We start from the raw sequence: 16,314 nt of genomic DNA, 5'->3' as shown, positions 1-16,314 counted from the left end.
ATGGATAGATGGAAGTTTTATTGACAGGGTTACTCAGAGCAGTATGGTTGCCAAGGGTTGAATCTTGCCTACAATCTGTGTGTGTGGAGTTTGCATGTTCTCCACATACACCCCAACCTTGTGCCCTGTGCTGTCTGAGTCCAGGGCAACCTGGACCAAGATAAGGGGCTAGACGATGAATGGCAGCTTTACAGCATATTGTACCTTAACAATGCATGTATAGAACATTCATAAGCAGCATGTAAGTATACCTTAACATCCTACCATATCTTAAGAGCTTTAATACACTTTAATAAAAAAACATTACAAGATTATACAATCATAATGCTTGTTAGTATCATATAATATTTGTTATAAAAGTATATTAAAGCTGTTAAGGTATGTTTGGATGTAAATATATACTTACACGCTACTTATGAATGCACTGTAAATGCAACATCAAGGTGCACTGAATGTTCTAGGAATGCATAATGAATGCATTGGGAAGGTACAGTTAATGTAAAGTGTTACTTACTGAATAATAATAATAATAATAATAATAATAATAAATAATAATAATAATAATAACAATAACAATAACAATAATAATAATAATAATAATAATAATAATAATACTGTCTGTTTGCATTACCACATGGTCTTCCAGACCAGTTCCCTTTTCTCCTCTATGTCAATAAGGTCGGCCTCTTCAGTGATCCTGTAACGCCCAAAGAGCAGATTTCCACTTTTGTTCACATTTCTTGATTGAAACATTTTTTTTTTTAAGTTATTATTTAACATTCCGATAGGACCTAATTAAATACGGGGTATGCTGGTTATAAACCATCATCACAGGCAGCAACCTCCCGGGCCAGGACCTGAAAACAGCAGGATGTGGATCGAATCATGTTTTCGTCCTTTTTGTATGTAGCAGACACACATATAAAGAGCAAAAAAATACTCCAGTACAGTCAATTCAGTGCAGGAGGTTTACAAAAGCATAACGAAATCTGTTGTGCAAATTTTGTGCTATTTAAAATATTGCACCAGTTAGAAGACATGTATAGCTGACACCTATGTCAGCCTATGTCCACAGCCTATGAAACACAGCATATAACATAACTAGCTTGATAATACACAGTAATCCATCCTAGGGGCACAGCAGTAGGTATGGTAGGAGTTTGGCTCAGTTGAAGCCTGCTGAGGAGGAGTGGGAGGCTTTGACTCAGGGCCATCTAACCATCTAAAGTTTCAGCACTTAACAGTCTATACGAGAACTGCAGCACTTTCATGTTTTAACACCCAAAAACTAGACTGAAAAAAATCTAATGTAGGCCTTGTTGCATTTTTCCCCTTTGATGTACACAGTATCACATCTCGATTTTTTACATCCTATTCTGCAGGTTTTAAAGGTTTTATACCCAGAGCTAATGATCTGTTTTAACAAAGCAGGAGTGGCTTAATTCCAACCATTCCCCTGAAAACTGCACACTTTAGATAGTAATAACAGTGTGGGCTCTTATAATGAGTATCATGACAGGAAGGTGCTCATGAAGCTGAATGTGCCCGACAGGACTTTCACCCAGAAATGACTGAAGCAATTCAGGTGACATACAACTACAGGTGCCCTCTGGAGACTTGAAGCACCAGTCTTAAGGCTGTGCGTCGATGTCCTTAACCACTATGCCACAAGTTAACAGAACAGTCTGTCTTCCTTGCCCATTTTGGAGAGAAACTGAAAGGTCGCATTTCTGTCTAAGAATGGAGTTTGGTGTGGCCCCGCATAATCTTTCAGGCAAATTGTGCAATCATTCCTACTGCTGCATTCAACTAGTTATTTTTTCAACAGGGTCACCCCTTGTACCTCTGCGACATCTGATTTCTATCCATTATTCTTCATTTAAACTAGGCTTCTAACTCTAGTCTATCTCTCTTTTATGAAATAATCCATCAGCTAAAAAACAAAAGTCGGCACGATATTCTGTTCTTTTCCTGCAAACCAGTGGACTGATCTCTCAGCAAGGGACCTTACTGGTTTGTAAGAGCTATACCCTGAACCTCTTATTTTGTGTTTGTCCGCTGTTATTATCTTAAGAAGGACAATTTGCAGGAGTAGCTGCAGCACAGCATTATGGGGATCTGTATAAACATACAGCCTTTATCTGGGTTTGCACACTGCACTCTTGATGCAATCTTACCAAGGCACAACTCAGAGCACTGAATGCACACAATGCATTGTGATTCAGAGCACAAAGTGCTGGGTGTTGGTCACACCGTTTAACGGCCAATCATGTGCTTTACAATCCAACCCCCACTATACACGGATCCCTGCTCAGCTAACAAAGGAAGCAAAATTGAAAGACAAAGGACCAGATTTACTAACGCTTTGCCCCAGAGTAAACCCTTATAATACTGCTGTTGGGATTTACTAAAGATGTACAGTGAAGAAAGGCGTTGACACAGTTAATTTTGCAATTGGCCATATTGCATATGCATTTGTAGGAGTTCCCTTTCAGGGGGAGGAGAATATTTAAAAGAATCACACAATGTGATTTACTATGGTTTGCAGTAGGCAATTCACTGCAAATTGCACCATTATTCAATCCCAAAAACATGTCTTATTTTGCACTGCCCTTGGTAGATTGGGTGGGTCATTATTTAAATCAACAGACTGCGTCTGTGTTTGTAAATTTGCGCATTTTAAGTAGATCACCCACAGAACTGGCCACTCCCATTGGCTGTTTTTTTTTACTGCGCCCTTATGCTAATTTGCCCTGCTTAGTGAATCTGAGGGCAAACGCATGTTGCAAATTCAAAGGCTGATGCTGTGAATATAACCTGCGCAAATCCCACTTCCATACTGCTAGCACATCATGGTACGTTCATAATGAAAAAATACGTATGTGTAGGGTGGGGGAGTAATTCTAATTGGGTAAAAGCTGCCAGTGCAAATGCTGAACATTTCCACCAGTTTATTTCAATATGAGAACGCTGCCATGTCAACAATATAATGAGCCGATGTTAAAAACAAATGCAGAATGGCTTTTATTAGATTTTGTTCCATTTAGCGTCTGTCACTTGGCTGAAGCAGAGCTAATGAGTATAGGAGAGAGTTGTATAATGCTTTTAATGGCATCTGCGTATATTGTGCAAAGTGAACCCAAAGAGGATCTGAATCCATGGCTGACATGGAGTGCTCCCCAATCAGATATATTACAGATATGAGTGCCCAGTAGGCTGACTATCCCACCTCTCACTCTCGCACCTCTCACCGTCTTTTACTATTTTTGCTGCGAAGAAACCTCATAATATGAATCTGTTGATTCTGAACATGACTTTTCCCCATGCATTATAGATTATTTCAGTGCCTGTATTCTGGCATTGAGGGCAGATATGGGTAACACCAGCCATAAATAACCAAAATATTCATGGATACTCATTCGAAGGTGAATGTTAACAGCCAGGACAAGCAGACCTTACATGCATTTGGTCTCAAGGGTGTTTGGCTTTCTGTAACGGGTTTTTTAATAAGGTGATCTTTTAAGATACACAAACTCAAAATCTTTCCATTAACTGATACTGTGAATATCTGTTTTGATGCAATTTATCTATGTGTAAGTCTTTTTATTTTTATATTTCAGAGATTCTGTCCATTTTATGGTGCAATTATATTAAATATGACCAGGTGCAAAAAAACAAACATATTAGGAGTCAATAATTATAAAAATACTAGATTACTCACCCAGGGCCAGCCACGCTTAATTTGCCGTTATTTCCCTCTTTCATGAGTTAGAATACCTCTGGGAGTTTCTGATCACTTTGTCTCTTCTGTTGTGTGTTGATGCCTGGATCATCACTAATGAGGGTTCCATTGATTCCAAACCTGGTTAGCTAGATTAGAAGAGGAAACCACAAAATCAAACAGAGGAATAAATAGTAAACATTCATCAAGTTGACTTTGCTAAGATGCAATGAATGGAGTGCAGTTCCATTTAGTAGAGGAGCACAGGGTGATACCATTTTTATGCATTCTGAGCTTGTAATTCTTAAGTTCAAGGCATTATTTGTCTTTTTCCCCCATGTATCCCTGATCTAAATTATCCCAGACAGCGAGATTGCCTTTTAAAACTTGCATAACTGAACTTGTGATGTAGTTAAGACCACCTAAGCCAAAACTAAGTCATTACCAAGACCAGAGTGTATTGAGATCGAGACAAGACTAGGATCAAGGCAGGGAGAGATCAAGACCAGACCAAGACAAAGGCAGAGCTAGACCAAGTCAAGATCATAAAGAGATTAATGTTTGGACATAATACACAACACACTATACAGTGGTACCTCAGTTCTCAAACTCATTAAAACTCGAATTTCTTAAAAGTTGAACCAACCAGTTAGAAAAAAAAAACAAATTACCTAGAGCTCGATCTGAATCTCAGAATTCAAACTGTGAACGCCGACCTAAGAACTTGTAAGCGCAGGGAAATGAGTCACGCAGCAAGTCTCTCAGCGGAAACAACGGGTAACACTTCATTCTCTGTCTCGCATTCGTAGTGATAGCATCATGCATGTTTACACTAGCTGAATATATATACTTAGACAGTAAGAATACATTTAGACAATGATAGACAGTAACAGCAGTAATTATATAATCAAATACATTTAAAAATATAGATTTCTTATTAATTATTTTAATATTAATAATAAACCATTAATACATTTAATTATAATAATATTGTCGTGCCGAGCTGGGACAGAACGGAGACAAAGGCGCAGAGGTCAGGATATCGGGTAATACAGGGTTTAATTACAGGTAAGACGGACAAACTGAAACGTGGACTAAATATAGAAGTCTAATGACAACAAGCAGAAACAGCTGATCACATGGGGATTCCACACACGGGGTTAACGAGGGGGTGCGGCACACGGAAGGAGCGGACGATCGGGGCAGGGCACATTGTTTTTTTAACTTTACACATTGTTTGGATACATTTATTTTCATACTTTACAAATTGCTGTTTTGATAAATGTGCTTAAATGTGTTTAGTACAGTATATGCTCTTCTTGTTTCAGTTCATTTTGTGTTCAAATGCTAAATAAAAACATATTTAGATATAATTTTTTGGGACCGGGAACCAATTAATTGGTTTTCCATTATGTCTTATGGGGAAAATTTGATCAGAACTCGAACTTTTTAGGATTCGATCCGGAGTTCTGAACGGATTAAGTTCGAGTTCTGAGGTACCACTGTATAATGTGGAGCATGGGCACCATTTTGGGGCTAGGCACATGGCCTAAAATTTGTGTCACAGTATAATTTAAAATCTTACATCTTAAAATACTACTTAAAATATCAATATAGATGCTTTTGTACAAATGCAACATTTTAAAAAATAAGTCACATCCTATTGGTTGCATTTGAACTTTGAAGCAGGACATTTTACACCCAATCACAGCACTGTGATAACCCTTTGAACCCTATCCAGTCAGCCACATATGCTTTATGATTTTATTTTCAGGACATTCTGGGCTACTCAGATATGTCATAACTTGATGTGTACATGCTGACACAGTCTTGATATCATTCTTATGAGGAAAAACCACTAGTGCCTATTGAAATTTCTCAACTTTTAGTCTCATCCAGGGTTCGAATTACGGGGGAGCTAAGGGGAGCTCGGCTCCCCTGAAAAGGACCTGGGCTCCCCTGAAAGCCTACTTTGAGACATTTAGGGGGAGCTCTAAAACACTTTCCATTTTTTGTGTCGCATATAGATTTTGATTTTCTGTACATTAAGGTTCCTGAAATAAATGATGATATTAAAAATGTGTCAATGTTGTGTGTTTATTCGCTCATTACATTACTATTTCCGAACACTATTTTCTACGGTGGCCCCTAGAGACAAAACACACACAAAAGAAAAAGCAGAAACAAAATGAAAATGCGCAGCAAATTAAAAAAACACACAAAAGAAAAAGCAGAAACAAAATGAAAATGCGCAGCAAATTAAAAAAACACACGCAAAAGAAAAAGCAGAAACAAAATGAAAATGCGCAGCAAATTAAAAAAACACACACAAAAGAAAAAGCAGAAACAAAATGAAAATGCGCAGCAAATTAAAAAAACACACGCAAAAGAAAAAGCAGAAACAAAATGAAAATGCGCTGCAAATTAAAAAACACACACAAAAGAAAAAGCAGAAACAAAATGAAAATGCGCAGCAAGTTAAAAAAACACACGCAAAAGAAAAAGCAGAAACAAAATGAAAATCCCATGATTCGTTGACTCATACGGTCAGGCGCAAAAAAGACGGAAAAAAAAGTGAATCACAGAATCGATTTTAGAATCGATTCATTACAACGGACAGCTCGAAAGAATCAAATCAGTTAATTCAGTCGAACTTCCCATCACTACTGTGTAGCGACTGTGCCACATGAGCTCACCGCGCCCCCTAGCGTGGTGGAGCACTTCCGGTTTGGGATTGTCTACTTGCTGCGCATTTTCATTTTGTTTCTGCTTTTTCTTTTGCGTGTGTTTTTTTAACTTGCTGCGCATTTTCATTTTGTTTCTGCTTTTTCTTTTGCGTGTGTTTTTTTAACTTGCTGCGCATTTTCATTTTGTTTCTGCTTTTTCTTTTGCGTGTGTTTTTTTAACTTGCTGCGCATTTTCATTTTGTTTCTGCTTTTTCTTTTGCGTGTGTTTTTTTAACTTGCTGCGCATTTTCATTTTGTTTCTGCTTTTTCTTTTGTGTGTGTTTTTTAATTTGCAGCGCATTTTCATTTTGTTTCTGCTTTTTCTTTTGTGTGTGTTTTTTTAATTTGCTGCGCATTTTCATTTTGTTTCTGCTTTTTCTTTTGTGTGTGTTTTTTTAATTTGCTGCGCATTTTCATTTTGTTTCTGCTTTTTCTTTTGTGTGTGTTTTGTCTCTAGGGGCCACCGTAATTTTCCGCTGTCTCCTGCTGTGACCATCCATGCGTGGCGGCGCTGCACTGAAATTACCGTATTTTTCGGACCATAAGACGCACTTTTTTTCGTCCCTGCGTCTTATGGTCCGAATATTGCTCTGCTCACGTGCTTTAACCTTCTGGGTTCGAGTGCATTGTACAGCGTACTTTTCGCGTCTATTTCAGTTTATATCTCACTGAAATCTTAATGTAGAATAATGAAAAAACGCTTGCTTCTGTCTTTTCAAAATTACGTTAAATAAAAAAAAAAATGAAAAAAATCAAACCATGTCACCTTACTTTGTTGAGCTGTTTGCCCTAATACTGACAACACTGACTGACGCTTGCGTTTTGAAGTAAACGGTTTACTAAGTAAACAATAGGTTTACTGTAAACCTATTGTTTTAAATGCCCGAACATGCACCAAAAGCGTTAAAGTCAGTCAGGGAGGATCGGTAAATACGGCTCCCCCGAAAGCCACTTTGTAATTCGAACCCTGGTCTCATCTAATATAAAAATCTGCCTGCACTACAAATATAATCCTATAAATGTTGAGACTAGAGTCTGCATGATGTGGGAATGCAGGGGTTTCATTGAGAACCTTTCTATGTCTTAGTATTATGAAGGAATACATGGTTAGTGCCAGATGGAAACAAATATCATTAATTTTTCATCCATTTGGTAACTTGTTATCTGATAGACAGCAATGCATGGTTTTACATTTTCATATCTTCAATTTATTTCTTTATAACTGAAAGAAATTGAAATAGAAAAGCATTGTTTAGTTTATGATCCATTGGATAAACAGACATACTGTAACAGACGGTTTTAGAGTCTAATGCTGAATGTTTATCGCTATCGATTTTTCACCTTATACGCTATGATTGGTAAAGTGAAATTTGAAAAGGAAACTTTTAGTCAGCATTTTAGCCTCAAACAAACCAGTGCTGTTCCACAGCATTGTGTTTACATGTAGGAGGTGTTCCAGTTACACGATGGGAATGCTCTATTTCAACGATTTGGATGAAGCTCAACAAACATATAAATACAAACATTTGTAAATAAATAATGCAAAAATATCATTTAATTGTCTTCCCAATAAATAGAATACAGAATACAGTAAAATCCCGTTATCTATAACGGACGAGGTCCACTGGTCCCGGTCGTGCGCCTTTAAGAACATGCAGAAAAAGCATCGGATATAGCGGACTCGCATATAACGGAATTTCGCTTATGACAGATAGACAATTTGGTGCCCAGGGCCGCTTTTAGCTGTAGTTTTGTTCGGCTGTAACGGACATGCCGGTGATATCCAGCACAGATACCTAGTCGGGATTATTAATAGTCACGCATCTGGTCAGGTAAAGTTGGATTACTACATGTACAATATAATTGTCATGCCCAGCTCCGTCCGATCCTAATGTGTGCCACGCCCACCTCGTTACCTCCTGTTTCTACCTGATTGTTCTCACCTGTTGCTCGTTACCCTTAGCTTGTCTTGTGTATTTAGTCCTCGTCTGAGTCAGTCTTCCCCAGACTTGTCGTTGACATTTGTAGCGTAGTATTAGTCTGTCTGTGAATGTCTGCCCAGTTTACCGCTATTAGAACCCCGTTTGCCCGTCTGACCGGCTCTGCTCGCTTTTTTGCCTGTCCGCCGACCACGTGACCTGACAACAATAATCTATACCAGAAGTGTATCTGCTGAGGTGTGGCATGAGTAAATGGTGTCCTGTAGTTGTGTTCTGGGCATACAGCAACTCTGGATATAATGGACTTTGGATATAATTGACTGTTCTGCCAGGTTCCTTGAAGTCCGTTCTAACTGGATTTTACTGTACTATGTTTTGTTGTTTTTTGTAGTAGAACTCCAGCCCATTTTTAGTCTTTTTCTATCTCTTTATTTATGGGTTTATAATAGACAAATTATAAAATTAATATTTTTTTCCTAGAAGGATCATCACTGAGAACCTTTCTATGTCTTACTATTATGAAGGAATACATATCACGGAAGTGGATATGTGTTTGTTTTGTTTTTGTCTAATATGAATAATATCGAAGTTTTATGGATTATGAGGGGTGGGTTTCATGGAAAATGTTTAAAATATATGCCTTGTTGCACACAGGATTACTCTGGAATATTTAATCATACAATATTGCAACTTAGATGAACAGATCGAGTAAGTTCTCTTTGCTGCTCTTTTTTAACACGGTGGTTAGAAATCTTGGTCTTCTAGTTGATTCAGATGTATGTTTTGATGCTCACATAAGTATTACTAGAACTGCGTTTTATCATCTACGGAACATAGCCAAGCTTCGTAAGATGCTCTCACTTCGTGATGCAGAAAAATTAATACATGCCTTTGTAACTTCCAGACTGGACTACTGTAATGCCCTCCTGTCTGGTTGCCCGTCTGGATCCTTACATAAACTTCAGCTGGTACAGAATGCAGCAGCCAGAGTTCTCACAAACACTAAAAATTTTTTATCACATTACACCAGTCTTATCCTCCCTTCATTGGTTACCAGTTAAGTCTATAAAACTATTAAATACTGCTATTAACTTACTATAAAACTATAAAATACTGCTATTAATAAAGCACTGAACGGCCTTGCACCAGAATACCTTAGTGATCTGCTGACCTCATACCACCCCCCGCACTTGCTTCGTTCTCAAGGCGCGGGATATCTGTTAGTACCTAGGGTAGAAAGATCTATGGCAGGCTGCAGAGCTTTCTCCTATAGAGCTCCTCAGCTGTGGAATGGTCTTCCACCGGATGTGTGGGTTTCAGGCTCACTCTCAATATTCAAGTCTAGACTAAAAACACACGTGTTTAGTTTAGCTTATAGGGACACTAGTTCTAGCTCTAGCTAATTTCTCACTCCCAGTTAGACCTATAGTGTGAGGTGTAGAGCTGGGTGGGGATCGGTGCTATTGGCTTTGGATAAATTAAATTGACAGTGCTGTCACTCTAGCTTCACAATCGCTTGTGGGATTGGAGTGCTGACATTTCAGGGACTCCCCATGGCTGCATTCCCACTTGCCTCTCCCTCCTACTTATGCTGCCATAGTCATATCTGCCGGAGCATTGCACTTCATATTGCACTCATCTAACTTTTAGCACTGCCTATAGTCTCCCCTACTTTGACTAATTGCATATTTTATTTCCCCTACTCCTCCTAGGGGGTGCTGCCTGGAGCCCTCAATCTATCAAGATGTCCAGCACACCCTGCTACATGTGATGTCGCTTCTACCAATGACGTCGGTGCATCCAGCTCACCATTCTGCCTGTGTCATCTCCCATGTATGACCCGCTGCCTGCCTTCTGGTTGCCTGGCGATTGGAGGGAGCATTGGCACCGGCTTGCCATCTCCCCCCTGCTCCCCGTTTGTGTCTCAAAATTTACTGTATCTGACTCTCCCTGCCGGCCCCTGGAGGATGGGCTCCCCCTTTGAGTCTGGTCCCTCCCAAGGTTTCTTCCTTCTAGGGAGTTTTTCCTTGCCACTGTCGCCTATGGCTTACTCACTGGGGGCTTTGGGTGGGGATGCTGTAAAGTGCTTTGAGACGATGTAATGTTGTGATAATGCACTATACAAAAATAAATTTGTTTGTTGTTGTTGTTGATTGCAAAGAGATGGCACTCATGCCAGTGAGTTATACTTATCCAGAGTTTCAAGCCTGAGATTAATGGGTGCGAAAGTCAACAAATCTTGCATTTGTCAGGTTCTAAGGGTTAACAAACAGATGAATATTAAGCCGTTGTGATAAACGCTAAGGGTGGCATGGTGGTGCAGTGTGTAGCACTGCTCCCTCACAGTAAAAAGGGCCTGGGTTTGGTCCCGGGTCCTTTCTGTGTGAAGTGTGCATGGATTTCAACAGGGGCTCTGGTTTTCTCCCATGGTCCAAAAGCATGTAGGATAGGTTGATTGGTGAGTCTAAATTGGCCCTGTAGTTATGTCAGTGTGTGCGCCCTTTGGTGTGTTGCCGACTGCCCAGGGTTGGTTCCTGTCTGTGCCCATTGTTCCTGGGATAGGCTCCGGTCCCCGCCACGATCCCCGGTGGGGATTAAGTGGTTTCAGAAAATGGATGGATGGGTAAATACTGAGGCATTTTTATGAGTGGTCTTGACTGAGACAAGTCAAGGGACTTGACTGGGACATGTTCGAGACTGAGACAAGACCAAGTCAAAATAAAGTCGATTCCAAGACCTACACCGCAAAAAAAGTACTTACTTTTGCATGTTAAAATCCATGCCATAAAATTGATACATCCATAAATGAGAGATTGCAGTGATAAATATATACTATTCTTATGTCAAAGTAACTTACACAAATAAAGGAAAACGTCAATAAAGAGAGCACATGACCAGTACAAGCATGCTGAACATCTTAATGTGTCCCAGTGGAGATTCTACATGTGTCTGGAACTCAGCACAACAGAATCTACTGCAGGTGTTAAATTGGGTTCATATCCGGCGCCTGGGCCATCAGAGGCTTATAGTATAGATCATTTTTGTGTTGCCGAAAAAATTTGGTGACCACTTGGTGGTCATCTCTGTAGACTATGTCTCCACCATGGCAAAAACGCTTTTGCGTAGGATCAACACTCAGTGAATAAACAGAAGAATGGAATAACATCGTAGTCTAAGACAAAATGCTAATGGTTAATTAATATACTCGTATATTATACTGATTATGCTGTTACTTCTTATGCATGAATGTACTGTGTAAGTAAATTGTTTTTACAGGACAGAAAAGGAAACAAGCACATGCTATACTCACTCTTGTAGTCAGAACATTTTCTTTTAAATGAAATATACATTGCAGATGCGTCATGGGTTTTTCCAGTACAAATATTTGATCTGTTCTCCACGACCACTCCAGAAATCCTGAAATGACATAGTAAACTTTGCCATTAGATACATTTCCAAGCTCTTCAGAAACTAGAGCAGATCCACAGAGGACATTTACATTTATTTAGCTGAGGCTTTGACTCAAAGTGACATACGAGTGAGAAATGCTGGGAGTAAAGGAATATTCAGCGCCCCTGGAGTACTTGGGGTTAAGGGCCTAACAGTGACATAATTAATCTGTCAGCTGAGGGATTTGAACCCACAACCTTGCGGACATGAGAACAAAGTTAGACTTAACCCCTCATGCATGACCATTTGGCTTCTTATATATCATTAAAATGTTTTGTATTTTTCTACATGTAAATGTACTACATCCATCCATCTATCATCAAATTTCTTCTTTCTTGGGAGTCTCAGGCATATCTCAGACAGGATTTGGGCGATTTAGAGATTGGCCAATTAACCTAACAGTATGCCTTTGGACTGCAGGGTGAAAACCACATGGTAAAAGGTGAGATTCAGACCCCCAGCTCTAGTGGTGTAATGTCTGATGTCATAATTGTTACTCTACTGAGCATAGTAATGTAGTAATGGCCTGTCTTTAATATTATTTTAAATAGAAACTATATGACAAAAAAAAATTAGTAGCAACATATTGTAAGAAATGAATACAATGACTACAGAGTTACTACTAAACAAACATAGAAGCACCTTTGTCTATTGTGTTATGGTACAGTTAAATGTCACGCTTCTGGATCCATTCCCATGTGTTTAACTTACGGTTCACTCAGCAGCTCAGAAGAAGGATGTGAACTTCTTGCCAAAAGCAGACACGGCTGATGGAAAGGCAGGAAAACAAAGAGTCAGTGTGGCAGTAGACATTGTTTGTCAGGTCTCTTGTTTTTTTGTTCTAATGGAAATGATACGATGTATTTCTGTGTTTTTAACTCAAAAAATCCACTGTCAGTCATGAAAAGCTGACTGCATTTTCTCTTTAAAATAGCCGTATCATACAAAACAATGACTAATAAGTGCTGCGATCCGTAATGGCTTAAGCTTCAGGAGGCCTTCTACCTTCTCCCAGTTTGCCCGCTTGTTCGGCAGCTCCTCCCGGCAGGATTTTGGACAGGACGCTCTCTCCGTCGGTGGTCGCCTGCCCCGCTGCAGCGCTTCCTATTCCTCCAGTCCTAGGGGCAGCTTTAGAACCTGTGCGGAGATGTAACATGGTTTGAATTTCAAATGGGACAACTCTCACTTCACCCTTTGGTTTCCTCTGTAAACTTTTTTGCGGATGTGACTTTTTTGGTGCATTAGATGAATAGTGGTAACATTAACAGTAACGACTCAGAGGCAATTCTCGGGACTCGGCGGGCCCTAGGCACAAAAACTCCATGGGCCCCCCCAACTCACTGTCCCCCGGCACGGGAAAATTTATTACCGTTATTTTAGTGTGAAGGCTAAATTAATAATATCCACAAAGAGAATTTAATAAACACAAGTCTTTTATATTCATTTTTGTGAAAAACAGAATACAAAAATAATGCAGATTTGTCTTTGCATTGTATTATGTACTCAACAGCCCCCAGGGGCCTCAGCTCGGGGCACGAGGCCATTGTCTGCCTTGTCTGTCTGCGCCCCAGTAATAACTATGTAACACAAAGGAATGTGTACTCCTTCACAGCTCTCTTGTTCTCACCTATTCCAGTCAGTGGTTGCTGAGGTGGTTTTGCAGGTTGTGCAGACATCGGCTTGGAGCCTATACCAGACACGGGCGCTGTTTCTGTCTTAGCCTGGAAAGATAAAGGTGAGGCCACACTGGCTTTCAGTTCGGTACGTAACCTGCTCAGGGAAATCTAAAAATCAACATATGCTACCTGCTGTTCTGTGGAGCTTCTGTATTTGTTAAAGTAAATAATATTGGAAAATATGTTTAACTGATATTTAATATTTGAAACATCACAGGAAATCCACAAATTAAAAAGTACTTCAAATGTTACTTAATAGAGGCCCTGTGTCAAATGAAATGGTGATTTTGCATAAAGTGATGCAATTAACTGCACAGAGCATCTTTACACTGGATCATTCAGCTGCATAAAGGATCCAAATGGTGAATGAAAGAAGCTGATTGCAAAAGAAAAAGAAAAATAATGATTCAAACAGATGGCATTCACATAAACTCAAAAAATAAAGTCACTATCTGGAGAGAAGTCGAAGCTTTAGTATAATGCATTTCTTTTAACATTGCTTTGATGAGAAGTCAGTTATGGGAATGTGTGCTAATATAATTTTTCTTTTTGGTATTATTCCCCATCCATCCACCTCTTCATACCTACTTTGTTCAAAAATCTGAATTCGTCCTGTTTAAAGTTCCATTACATCAGTCTCAGTGATATTTCAACATGGTTTAGAAAACGTCTAAAAAGACTCAAATGGACAAAACATTTTGGAAACACAGTTGTGTATTTCTTGAAAATACCGGGATATTGAAAATATCCCGGAAGCTTCGGGCATGAGACGGGGCACAACCCAGGATGGGGGGCCAGCCCATCGCAGGCAGTAAATCACATATCTGCATACTATACTCAGCAAAAAAAGAAACGTCCCTTTTTCAGGACTGTGTATTTCAACAATAATGTTGTAAAAATCCAAATAACTTTACAGATCTTCATTGTAAAGGGTTTAAACAATGTTTTCCATGCATGTTCAATTAACCATGATCAATTAATTAACATGCACCTGTGGAATGGTCGTTAAGACCTTAACAGCTTACAGAAAGTAGGCATTTACGGTCACAGTTCTAAAAACGCAGGACACTAAAGAGACTTGTCTACCGACTGTGAAAAACACCCAAAGAAAGATGCCCAGGGTCCCTGCTCATCTGCGTGAACGTGCATTAGGCATGTTGCAAGGAGGCATGAGGACTGCTGATGTGGCTAGGGCAATAAATTGTTATGTCCGCACTGTGAGAAGCCTAAGACAGCGCTACAGGGAGACAGGAAGGACAGCTGATCATCCTCGCAGTGGAAGACCACGTGTAACAACACCTGCACAGGATCGGTACATCCGAATATCACACCTACGTGACAGGTACAGGATGGCCACCACAATTGCCCGAGTCACACCAGGAACACACAATCCCTCCATCAGTGCTCAGACTGTCCGCAATAGGCTGAGAGAGGCTGGATTGAGGGCTTGTGTGTTCCTGGTGTGACTCGGGCAGTTGTTGTGGCCATCCTGTACCTGTCACGTAGGTGTGATATTCGGATGTGCATGTTAATTAATTGATTATGGTTAATTGAACATGCATGGAAAACATTGTTTAGACCCTTTACAATGAAGATTTTTACAACATTATTGTTGAAATACACAGTCCTGAAAAAGGGACGTTTCTTTTTTTGCTGAGTATATTTTGCTCCTGTGTTCTATCTAAGGTACTCCCCATGTTATAGAATATGGTTCATCATGTTTCACTTTGGTTAAGTGGATGGATTTAACAATGGAAGGCCACGTATGACTTTTCCATTAGTTTGGGCGACACAGGTGACCATGCCCAAGGAACACAAGGACAACGGAATCAGCAACTGCATGGAGAAAGTGCAACAGTGATCCATGGCTCTGCCCACTGCCCCTGCTCCAATGCAGACCTTGGTGTGCATGTTGATGCTTCCATGTCCCACTCTCGCCAGTGTGGGGAAGCAATGAAAAGGCCAATAGGATGTTGGGTTATATCTCTAGGTGTGTGGAGTTTAAGTCATGGGAGGTGATGCTACGATTATACAATTTCTTGGTAAGACCCCACCTAGAATATTGTGTGTAGGTTTGGTCACCATACCTTAAGAAGGACATTGCTGCCTTAGAAAAGGTGCACCATAGGGTTACAAGAATGATTCCTGGTCTTAGAGGAATGTCTTATGAGGAGAGGTTAGCTGAGCTGAATCTGTTTAGCCTTGAGCAAAGGAGACTAAGGGGGGACATGATCCAGGTCTATAAGATTCTAACGGGTCTGGATGCTGTTCAGCCAAATGGCTATTTCAATATTAGTTTAAGTACTAGAACTCATGGCCATAAGTGGAAATTAGTGGGAGAACATTTTAAAATGAATTTGAGGAAGCACTTCTTTACACAGCGGGTAGTTAGAGTATGGAATAGTCTCCCTGCTAGTGTAGTGGAAGCTAAAACCCTGGGTTCCTTTAAATCAGAGCTACATTAGATTTTAACATGTTTTATGTTCTTCTTACGTTCTTAACATATATTTGCATGTTGTGAACTTGAAAAAGCAAAGCAGGAAATTAGAAGTCAAATTGGAAAATGAAAAGACAAAAAAGTTTTTTTAATTTTTAGAAATTTCATATCTGACTCATAGATGAGTGGAAAATTAACATGCAAAAGGTGCTATTTCATTAATTTCATAAATTTTTTATTTTGGTAGGATTTTTGAGCATAGACTGAAATCTCAATGGCAAAGTGGACATTGTATTTTCATTTTATCATTTAGATTTTTCATTTTTTGCAGAAAAAATAAGCGCTAAAGGCAGAGTGGATGAGA

General features: G+C 39.6%; 1 protein-coding gene across 4 annotated transcripts in view; it reads right to left on the bottom strand.

The window, feature by feature from the left end:
- The window catches only part of bsna (bassoon presynaptic cytomatrix protein a), a 139,405-nt gene that overhangs the window by 7,637 nt on the left and 115,454 nt on the right, over window positions 1-16,314 (bottom strand). For 3 of the 4 annotated variants that reach the window (XM_072713119.1, XM_072713122.1, XM_072713121.1), the window contains 6 exons: window positions 13,465-13,558; window positions 12,843-12,974; window positions 12,549-12,604; window positions 11,698-11,804; window positions 3,722-3,870; window positions 632-697 (listed from right to left, as the gene is read on the bottom strand). In XM_072713119.1, the coding sequence (XP_072569220.1) occupies window positions 12,564-12,604; window positions 12,843-12,974; window positions 13,465-13,558 (267 nt within the window). In that variant the 3' untranslated portion in view covers window positions 632-697; window positions 3,722-3,870; window positions 11,698-11,804; window positions 12,549-12,563. The remainder of the gene's footprint in view (window positions 1-631; window positions 698-3,721; window positions 3,871-11,697; window positions 11,805-12,548; window positions 12,605-12,842; window positions 12,975-13,464; window positions 13,559-16,314) is intronic. The other variant, XM_072713120.1, reaches the window with a different exon arrangement.

The sequence above is a fragment of the Paramormyrops kingsleyae genome, chromosome 6 (genome assembly GCF_048594095.1).
Source record: "Paramormyrops kingsleyae isolate MSU_618 chromosome 6, PKINGS_0.4, whole genome shotgun sequence".
In the NCBI taxonomy this organism is placed as follows: Eukaryota; Metazoa; Chordata; class Actinopteri; order Osteoglossiformes; family Mormyridae; genus Paramormyrops; species Paramormyrops kingsleyae.
The sequence above is the reverse complement of the archived record's forward strand: the minus strand, read 5'-3'. Positions and strand labels throughout refer to the sequence as shown.